The sequence below is a fragment of the Hyla sarda genome, chromosome 1 (assembly GCF_029499605.1).
Source record: "Hyla sarda isolate aHylSar1 chromosome 1, aHylSar1.hap1, whole genome shotgun sequence".
Lineage (NCBI taxonomy): Eukaryota > Metazoa > Chordata > Amphibia > Anura > Hylidae > Hyla > Hyla sarda.
In genome coordinates, this window is record NC_079189.1 from 232,577,515 (window position 1) to 232,588,968 (window position 11,454).

Consider the following 11,454-nt stretch of genomic DNA (forward strand, 5'->3'; position numbering starts at 1 on the left):
GCCGCTTCTAAAGCTAAAGTGAAAGTATCCCGGCTGCTCAGTCGGGCTGTTCGGGATCGCCGCGGTGAAATTGCGGCATCCCGAACAGCTTGCAGGACACCGGGAGGGCCCTTACCTGCCTCCTCGGTGTCCGATCGACGAATGACTGCTCCGTGCCTGAGATCCAGGCAGGAGCAGTCAAGCGCCGATAACACTGATCACATGCGTGTTAATACACGCCTGTGATCAGGATGAGAGATCAGTGTGTGCAGTGTTATAGGTCCCTATGGGACCTATAACACTGCAAAAAAAATGTTAAAAAAAAGTGTTAATAAAGGTCATCTAACCCCTTCCCTAATAAAAGTTTGAATCATCCCCCTTTTCCCATAAAAAAAATAAAACAGTGTAAATAAAAATAAAAATAAACATATGTGGTATCGCCGCGTGCATAAACGTCCGAACTATAAAAATATATCATTAATTAAACCGCACAGTCAATGGCGTAAGCGCAAAAAAAATCCAAAGTCCAAAAAAGCGTATTTTGGTCACTTTTTATACCATTAAAAAATTTATAAAAAGTGATCAAAAAGTCCGATCAAAACAAAAATCGTACCGATAAAAACTTCAGATCACGGCGCAAAAAATGAGTCCTATACCGCCCTGTATGTGGAAAAATAAAAAAAGTTATAGGGGTCAGAAGAGGACATTTTTAAACGTATAAATTTTCCTGCATGTAGTTATGATTTTTTCCAGAAGTACGACAAAAGCAAACCTATATAAGTAGGGTATCATTTTTACCGTATGGACCTACAGAATAATGATAAGGTGTAATTTTTACCGAAATATGCACTGTGCAGAAACGGAAGCCCCCAAAAGTTACTAAATGGCGTTTTTTCTTTGATTTTGTCGCACAATTATTTTTTTTTCCGTTTTTTCGTGAATTTTTGGGCAAAATGACTGATGTCACTGCAAAGTAGAATTGGTGATGCAGAAAAATAAGCCATAATATGGATTTTTAGGTGGAAAATTGAAAGGGTTATGATTTTTAAAAGGTAAGGAGGAAAAAACGAAAGTGCAAAAACGGAAAAACCCTGAGTCCTTAAGGGGTTAAATCAACTGGTGCCAGAAAGTTAAACAGATTTGTAAATTACTTCTATAAAAAAATTGTAATCCTTCCAGTACTTATTAGCTGCTAAATACTACAGAGGGAATTATTTTCTTTTTGGAACACAGAGCTCTCTGCTGACATCATGACCACAGTGCTCTCTGCTGACATCTCTGTCCATTTTAGGAACTGTCCATAGCAGCATATGTTTTCTATAGGGATTTTCTCCTACTCTGGACAGTTCTTAAAATGGACAGAGATGTCAGCAGAGAGCACTGTGGTGATGATGTCAGCAGAGGGCTCTGTGTTCCAAAAAGAAAAGAATTTCCTCTGTAGTGTTCAGCAGCAGCAGTACTGGAAGGATTAAGATTTTTTTAATAGAAGTAATTTGCAAATCTGTTTAACTTTCTGGCACCAGTTGACAAAAAAAATATATATGTTTTCCACTGGAGTACCCCTTTAACCCCTTAAGGACTCAGGGTTTTTCCGTTTTTGCACTTTCGTTTTTTCCTCCTTACCTTTTAAAAATCATAACCCTTTCAATTTTCCACCTAAAAATCCATATTATGGCTTATTTTTTGCGTCGCCAATTCTACTTTGCAGTGACATTAGTCATTTTACCCAAAAATGCACGGCGAAACGGAAAAAAAAATCATTGTGCGACAAAATCGAAAAAAAAACGCCATTTTGTAACTTTTGGGGGCTTTCGTTTCTACGCAGTGCATATTTCGGTAAAAATTACACCTTATCATTATTCTGTAGGTCCATACGGTTAAAATGATACCCTACTTATATAGGTTTGATTTTGTCGCACTTCTGGAAAAAATCATAACTACATGCAGGAAAATTTATACGTTTAAAAATGTCATCTTCTGACCCCTATAACTTTTTTATTTTTCCACGTATGGGGTGGTATGAGGACTCATTTTTTGCGCCGTGATCTGAAGTTTTTATCGGTATGATTTTTGTTTTGATCGGACTTTTTGATCACTTTTTATTCATTTTTTAATGATATAAAAAGTGACCAAAATACGCTTTTTTGGACTTTGGAATTTTTTTGCGCGTACGCCATTGACCGTACGGCTTAATTAATGATATATTTTTATAGTTCGGACATTTACGCACGCGGCGATACCACATATGTTTATTTTTTATTTTTTTTACACTGTTTTATTTTTTTTATGGGAAAAGGGGGGTGATTCAAACTTTTATTAGGGAAGGGGTTAAATGACCTTTATTAACACTTTTTTTTTACATTTTTTTTGCAGTGTTATAGGTCCCATAGGGACCTATAACACTGCACACACTGATCTCTAATGCTGATCACTGGCGTGCATTAACACGCCTGTGATCAGCATTATCGGCGCTTGACTGCTCCTGCCTGGATCTCAGGCACGGAGCAGTCATTCGTCGATCGGACACCGGGGAGGCAGGTAAGAGCCCTCCCGGTGTCCGATCAGCTGTTCGGGACGCCGCGATTTCACTGCGGCGGTCCCGAACAGCCCGACTGAGCAGCCGGGTCACTTTCACTTTCACTTTAGAAGCGGCGGTCAGCTTTGACCGCCGCTTCTAAAGGGTTAATACCGCACATCGCCGCAATCGGCGATGTGTGGTATTAGCCGCGGGTCCCGGCCGTTGATTACCGCCGGGACCGACGCGATATGATGCGGGATCGCGGCGCGATCCCGCTTCATATCGCGGGAGCCGGCGCAGGACGTAAATATACGTCCTGCGTCGTTAAGGGGTTAAACAGAGGCTGAATTGGCATGGTAACTCCTAGCAGGAAGTATCTATCCAGCGCACTAGACACCTCTGTATACAGCCTGGCAGTTCAGCTGTCTGTCCCACCTATGTAACCCTGTATTGTTTATCCACTTGCATCTACATATTTCTACAACTACTGCGTGAGTGTGCATATAAGTGAGTACACCCTTTACATGTTTGTAAATAATTTATTTATTATTGCTTTTTTTTATGTGACAACACTAAAGAAATGAGTGTTATGTTACAAAGTAGTGTACATAATGTAAAACAGTGTTTAATGTTGTTGTCCAATAAAAATAATTTAGCACACATCCATTAATGTCTAAACCTTGGCAGCAAAAGTGAGTAAACTCCTAAGTGGAAATGTTCAGACTGGCCCCAAAGTGTCAATTATTTTCCAGCACTGCTTTAAGCTTTTTTGGGCACTGAGTTCACCCGAGCTTCACAGGTTGTCACTGGAGTCTTCTTCCACAAATCTATGATGATATCACATAACTGGGGGATGTAGAGACTTTGCACTCCCTCACCTTCCATTTGAGGATTCGCCACAGATGCTAAATGGGTTTAGGTCTGGAGACATGCTTAGCCAGTATATTACCTTTACCCTCAGTATCATGTTGGAATACTGCCCTGTGGCCCAGTCTCTAAGGGAAGAGATCATACTCTGCCTTAGCATATCACAGAACCTTTTGGCATTCATGGTTCCCTTAAGTAGGCCCCCAGTGCAGCAGCACTCATGCAGCCCAAACCATGACACTTCCACCACCATGCTTGACTGTAGGCAAGACACACTTGTCTTTGTACTCCTCACTTGGTTGCTGCCACACACACTTGACACCATCTGAATCAACTACGTTTTAGCTTAGTCTTATCAGACCACAGGACATGTTTCCAGTAATCCATGTCCTTAGTCTGCATGTTTTCAGCAAACTGTTTGCTGGCTTTCTTGTACTTTGTCTTCAGAAGAGGCTTCCTTCTGGGATTAAAGCCATGCAGACCAATTTGATACAGTGTGCAGCATATAGTATGAGCACTAAAAGGCTGACCTGCCACCCCATTCAACCTCTGCAGCAATGCTGGCAGCACTCATACATCTATTTCCCAAAGACAACCTCTGGAATTGAATGTGATTTAAAAAAAAGGGTCAGAACATATCTAATGTTGAGCGCGAACATTCGAAATGCTAATTTTTACTGCAAATATCGGCACTTCACGATTTCGCAAATATATAGAATATAGCGATATATTCATAATGAAGATTATTAGTTTTTTTTGTTTTTTTTTGCAAATATGAGAATATATACAAAATATGCAAATATGAAAATATTCGCAAATATGAAAATATTCACGAATATCGGCACTTCCAGGAGAGGACACTGATCCGAACGAACATAGCGAACATGCAAATTTCGTGAACATAGGATGAATATTTGTCCATACATTCGCAAAATATTGCGAATTCGAATATCGCCCCTGCCACTCATCACTAATCACAACCTGTATGGGTTGGCTTAGCCAGAGACCTTCCAGAGTTCTTATTGTGACATCTGAGCAGTGATATACCACCCATAGAGGCCAACTACACAACTGCTATGACTGCTATGGGGCCTGTTGGACACATGATGGGTCTGCCTCTATGACCCCTCCCCTCATACAGATTATGTGCGCACAGATTCATGTTGTTAGAGAATTTTCGAGAAGGGACCCATCCTGGAGCTCCTATTCCCGTAGGAGTCTGCTCTCTGCTGCCCTCCTCGGTGGTGCTGCTGACGGAGTCTTTTGCTGCTACCGGTATACTGAGCTCAGCCTGACCAAGCTGGGCCTGGATGTGGATCCTCGCCACGAGCCTGTTGGGGGTGAGCTATTGGGAGCCCAAGGTTATTTTTTGTTTTTTTTTCATATTGAATTCCAAGAATTTTACGGTATGACCACTCTGACCATGCAAAAGTGCCTGCAATGGGCACATGAAACAATGAAAGAAGGTGGCCTGGTCTGAATAATCACATCTTCTTGTACATCATGTGGGTGATCAGGTGATTGTTGAGAGATGGCACCAGGGTGCAATATAGTAAGAAAGTAAGCTGTCGGGGTCACTGTGATGCTATGCCGGTGTTTTGCTGGGAGACATTGAGTCCTGTATTAATCTGGATGTCACACATTCCATCTCTCTAAATGTTGTTACAGGGTAAGGGCTCTTTTACACAGGCCGGGGTCCTACAGATAAATGAGATAAACCTGATGATTGGCACTCATTTGCTGAGACTTCACAAGGCTTGATCAATCATGCTGCCAGGCTATATGAAGGATTCCTGCAGCATTTGTGCGGCCCTTTAAATTCATCATTATTGGCCGCACCTCCCCTGTTTACATAAGGATGTGTGCTTGTTCACTTTCCCTTTTGCATGGAACGATTATCAGAAACAAGCATTCCTGGAACTCCCTAGAGAATTTTAGTAGGGTCCATGTTGCTTTTCACCCATCTTTTTCAAAAAGAAATATTAACAAAGTAGTTAATAACTGGATTTCAACCACTTATCAAAAGAGGACGACTTGAGGATAATTGCATTCTAGAGATTTGTACACTAAAATAAGTGAAAGGAGGAAACAAACTGAGCGTAGTGATCGTGTGTGTTCCAGTGGAGTTTATATTTGCTGTACATGATGTAGAGGATGAAGCTGTGTGGTTTGATGATAGTCCACCATTGTTTTATGCAACATGTCACCACCTTCTTTCAGAAAAGATTTGCTGTCGTCATGGAATCATTGATGTCAATTCATTAGGATCATTAAGACTTCCTCAGGACTAACATTAGGCACCTGTTTCTCATCCCATTTATATTAAGCATTATACTATTATGGAAATAGCACTCTAAGTCCCTCTTAATATCTGCCACTGTATAGAGTCAAGGCAAACATGGGGCAACAGTAACAGCTACAGTATACAATATCACTATCAGGTGAAAGGGAATCTTGGAATTCTGTCAATTATACCCCATGAAATACTTACAAGGGTCATCAGCTTTGGACTCTCATGTTGTTATAAGGGTCACAATTTATCCAATTTATCCTCTTGCTGAGACCCCCAGAAACCAGCCAGCAAGTTTTTGGCTCTACCACAGAGGAAAGACAGCATTTTATTCACAGGCTATGTATTGCCTCAGATACCTGACCTTTCATTGCCAAATGGATGCTGTTTAGAGCCCTACTTTGCTCTATTTGACTCATTCCGAATTCCCTAAGGCTGGGTTCACATATATCTGGCACAGTGAACCCAGCCCAAAACTCGCAACAACTGATGCACAAATATGCATCAGTTGTCATTAGTTGTTTAGGATCTGGCGTCCATTATTTCTGAATGCGGGACGGGGAAATGCAGCAAGATGCATTCCCTCATCTGGCAACTGTGCTGTGTGTCCGATCATCCGGTGCCCACATTGAGACGACGGATGAATGGGAACTGCCCCATTCAAATGAATAGGATTAGTCCTATCTACCGTGTTCCTCTGGCGCTATTATTTTCAGCGCCAAATGGATGCTGCTGAACATAAGTGAAGGGGGCTAACAGAGTATTTGAAAATGAGCTTTCTACACCAGATAGCTACTTTATAATATATCTTCCCGCCATACAATTTACATGAGCCTATGAATGCTTGCTGTCATATTTTGGAGATTATTTTAGTTGTTAGAACCTTAAATACAAAAAGTTAGCAACGGTAGTCAATCATTTTGAAGTTGGTTCTTGCAGTCACCATATCACACATGTATAAGAACTTGTATTTCCTCCTCCCAATATACTCTAATTGTATGACAATTAATGAGATTACTCCCATACTCCTGGGGAAGAACTCCTTCACTCACAAAACACATAATAGGTATTATTCCTAAAAAAATAAAAATGTATATATCTTGCCCCTTTCTCTTTTAATTATCTTAATCTGTACCTGTAATGGAACTAGAAGAAATATGATGCTGCAGAATGTCTCTCCATACTTCATTTATGTGTCCCAAATAGAGGCATTCTTATGTGTAATCATACAGTGAGTGTAATATATATTGGAAGGAATAGTTGCACTAGTCATATTAGGCATTATATGTAAAATCTTATGCAAATAGAGAAAAGATCTCTGCACCGGTACCTGATAGCTGATAGTTGCAGGTGTATGAACGGGATTACTGTACTAGTTGCATGGGGGGTGTAGAGTACTATTTTGAGACACAGTGTTGAAAGTCACAAAAAAAAGATAAAACACAGCACAGCACTCACCCTTTACAGCAACGTGTCTTGGTTTATTCTAAGTCCAATAGTACAGAGGATCGTGGGGGAGGAAAGGAAAGTGGGCTCAGCCGAGCCCGAGTCGCAACGGCTCCGTTTCGCGGCAAAAACCGCTTGGTCACGTGTCACTTGACTTGATTCTCTGTACTATTGGACTTAGAATAAACCAAGACATGTTGCTGTAAAGGGAGAGTGCTGTGCTGTGTTTTTTCTATTTTCCGTGATTATATGTAAAGTATTATTATATCATTGAGCAATACAGAGTCTACCTCAGAACAAATAGAAAATGTGAGTATGAACTATGCTAAGAAGTAATATTTCCTTTTAAGCGTCATGTCCAAGTACAGGAGTTATACGCATATGTTAGCGTGATCAATGTGTACACCAGTAATGTTTGTCAATGAGTGTGTATGTGACAAGCACTCATTCCTAGGGACAGTGAGTTGTATAATAATGCATATGATTTCACAGCATACATGTGTATTGTACAGTGTAAATTAGTATATTTGTGAGATGTAACCTGTGTATTTTGCTTGTGAGCTTAGATTTGCTTTGGACTTGATAAAGGGAGGAATCCCGAAAGCTTCTCTACAAAATGCTGTTAGTCCAATTAAAAAAAGTTATTACAAGATACTGCAACATTTTTTGATTTGCAACAGTATAAAGTATAAATTCTCTCTAAAAACATGGAGACAGAGACAAAAAGACTAATAAATAACATAATATCTATCTATCTATCAATCTTTCTATCTGATAAACTGGGCTGGCTGCTTTACTGCTTTGAAATATTGTTGCAATAAACAAAGTAGAGATAATAAGATAAACATAATATGCATATGGTTTATCTAGCATGATATAATGAACTGACGGGATTTGCTATGTTGTTGCATTGTTTCAATAAAACAATGAAAAGATAAAAAAAAAATTAATAAGCATAATGACAAATAATATATATATATATATATATATATATATATATATATATATATATATATATATATTATTGTGTCATCTTTCCACACTATGGCTATTTTGACAATACTATTTAACAGCAATCTTATGGAAACCTTTCGGAACACAAATTAATTTTGTGTTACCATGATGACCCAGTGATATCTTTTATTTTGTGCACCATAGATAAAGCATTTTCTGCAGACTTGAAAAATGCTTTCTGTATAAAAAAAAAAAATAGCCACTAAATATTGAGAAAACAAATCCAGTTAAGGTCATTCTAATAATAATTTCCACCAAAAGCGACTGAATGCACAAAATAACCCAACTCTGCCTTATCTCATTTCACTCATGTTTTGATCTGAATGTGATGAACAGCGTAAAAATAGTCTAAAAATACAGATCTATACAGATTTATCTAGCAGGGTCAGCAGAATACTAACCCCTTTGTGTCTATATGTTCTGCTCAAGTAAATGGGAGAAGACACATAATCATAAGATTTAAAGTCAGGAGACCAGATGTAACATCACATGTTGAAAATGTGCTAACAAGAGCCTGTAGCAAAGCTGCACTCAGTCACCCCAAACACCCTTGCCTTTCATGGCAGGATCACCGCTAATACATACACAGCATAGCTCAACAGAAGAAAAGAAAGCTGTTCTAACAATCGGGTGGCTTGCAGAAAATAAAGCAATTTATTGTCAAAGCATTCAACATACTCAGATAAACTATACAGTATAATAAATCTTTTTTCCTTGGTTGGGGTGGGGGAGGGGAGAAAGAAAAATAATTATGCACACTGGAATCCACTGGCACAGAATTACACTTTGTTTCAAAAAAGAAATATACGTTGATGACAGTCTGACAGGAGTCCATACTGTTGTGATATTGCAATGGTCATGCATTTCCTGGGTAACTGGTATGCCCTCTGTAATATCCATACAATCTGGACTGGTAGGAACAAGCCATCAGGTAATGCACACATTGACAATGCCCCCACCCAAGTATTGATCAATACTCCAAAGAAAAAGTGACCCTTAAATACATTAATGATAATTACATCTAAATAAGTGCTCCATAATTTAAAGTAGAAAGATATGACAAATGCATCAATATGCTGCAATATATATGACATTTTAAAAAATGTACTCTTGGAAAGTGAAAATGCGTGCATTCAGAGAGTTAAAGCCCACACAATGGATGCTGGAAGCTCGAGCTGTCCATGGTCCTAGGTATCACTGTGTGTGAGCAGTTAGAAGTCCAAGTACTAAAGTTGTCCATACTTTAATTGTGAGAGGTCATGTGCCTGGAGAGGTGGTGACGTTCCCTGAAGGATTCATTGCATATGGGGCACTTTAGTTTTTCCTCTCTCCTCCTCTTCACCAATGGTTCCATGGCATACTCTTTCTTGTGGTGGGACCTCATGTGGTACACCAAATCAGATGTCATCCTAAAGGAAGCATTGCATTTGGCACACCAGTTTTGAGCTGGCAGACACAGGGAGGTGAAGGAAGGAGGAAGTAGGGTAAGGGTAGAAGGCAGCTGCAATTGAAGGGGTGCAGGGGTGCTCTTTGGCCAAAATGTAGTTGCAAAGAGGAAAGGACTCTGCTTTGGCATCCCTCCCGGTAGGGTGCAGTTGCTATTTAATTCAGGGCTTTGAAGCTTAACTGAGAGAGGATCAGACTGAAATAGCCTAGCTGGCCCAACACCCTCTGAGTGGCAATCCAAACCTACTCCGCTGGACACCAGCTTTTGCCCCATCACCTGCAGGGGAGTTACATGGTTGAAGCTGCTTCTGGTGGGTTGGGAGAAAGCACTTTTTCTTTCCTGCTCTTGAGATGCCATCTGGGGCACACTTGTAAAGGCGCTGCCCACGGATGCATTGTCCTCTGACTGATTTTCTGACCTGATGCTCAATCTCTTCTCCTCCCTGGGACTGCCTGGATGAGATGGAGACCTTTCTTTACCATCAGAGTTTGACTCAGCATCTTCCACTCCCCTGGAAGCCTTTTTGACTTCTACAAATGCGCTTCTTTTGGCCTCTCCTGTCTCTGGACTTGGTGGGGCGTACAACTGTTCTCCTTCCTCTACATTAAAGTAAGAGCTGCCCCTAAAAGACTGAGGACTGCAAACCAAGTCCTCCTTAGAAGAAGGTATGGGCCTGTCGATAAACCTCCCAGAAGACTCTATCCTCCTCGGTCTACTGTCCTCCAAGTGATCATCATACTTCCTTTTGGTTTTATGGAGGCTCTCAGAGCAGCTCTCCGAGTCCTGGCGTACAATGTGAGATTTGGCTGTCGGGGAAGAACTGAATGATGAAGAACTGTGGCCTCTAAAATTCTCTAAGTCCCTGGCCAAGTTGTGAAAGTCTGTTGTGGGCTTGTGGTTCTCCTTTTGTGGCTGGTAAATGGATAACTTGTTATATTTGGTTGTAGGTATCATAACGTTTCGAGGTTCGAGTTCTCTATTGTCCTTGCCCAGTTCAGAATTGGAATCGGAATTAAGGACTCTCTTAGGGCAACGAAATCTTACATGGGCCACATAAGGAAAATCATACTGAAATCGTTGATTACACTCCAAACAGGTTGAGTGGGTTGTTCCTAAAACAGAAGGAAAAAGTAATGAGTGATGGGAGTTGTATATGGAATGACACACAAGCATACATCCTGGAGACGGTATTGCATTAGCCTCAGTCAATGGAAATGCCGACACAGGGTTTGATCATTATAGCGGCTGCTATAGTAATATGTCATCTATTACATCGTATACAGTACAAACCACTGTGGTTATAACCCTTTATTGACAAGAGGTGGCAAATCATAGTACCAAAATAAGATATCCATATGAAAAAGACAATCCCCGTCAGAAGTAACTAAAACATAGCGATGCTGAGTATTACTATTATTATCAGTATTCTAAGGTCAGATATACACAGGGACAATTTGTAAAACACATTTCAACTGTGCTACAGTGATTCCTAGAAATATTTAAATCCCAAAAATAGAGCAGGAAAAGTAAAAAAAAAAAAAAAAAGGAGGAAGCTAAACTTTTATACCTTAATATAAAATAGCAAGAGATACTGTGGAGGTAATGTGATTTCTACATGTATAACTATTTACGTACCGGGAGTTTTTCCTTGAGATCTGGGAGGGTGAAGAAGAAGAAGGTCTGTCAGCTCTTTCCCGTACCAGACTAATAGCTCCTCGTCTTTGGCAATCCTGCGCAGGGATCTGTAGAACAGTTGTCCGTTCTTGATGTAGGCTTCCAGATTTTGTTCTTCTTTGTTTCTGGCAGATTGAACCAGACGGAGCCACATCAGACTCTCAGAGGAGCCGTTTGCAGCTGAAGTGTCCACCTGCAGAAAGGCAAGGATAATGAGGT

General features: G+C 40.3%; 1 protein-coding gene across 1 annotated transcript; it reads right to left on the minus strand.

Moving 5' to 3' along the window:
• Positions 1-8,203: 8,203 nt before the first annotated feature.
• On the minus strand, positions 8,204-11,446 carry PRDM8 (PR/SET domain 8; the record flags this gene model as incomplete). The annotated part of the gene is made up of 2 exons (XM_056551946.1): positions 8,204-10,673; positions 11,197-11,446. Coding segments are annotated over 2 exons (1,566 nt in total), but the record flags the coding sequence as incomplete, so codon positions are not given.
• Between the last annotated feature and the right edge of the window lie 8 nt (positions 11,447-11,454).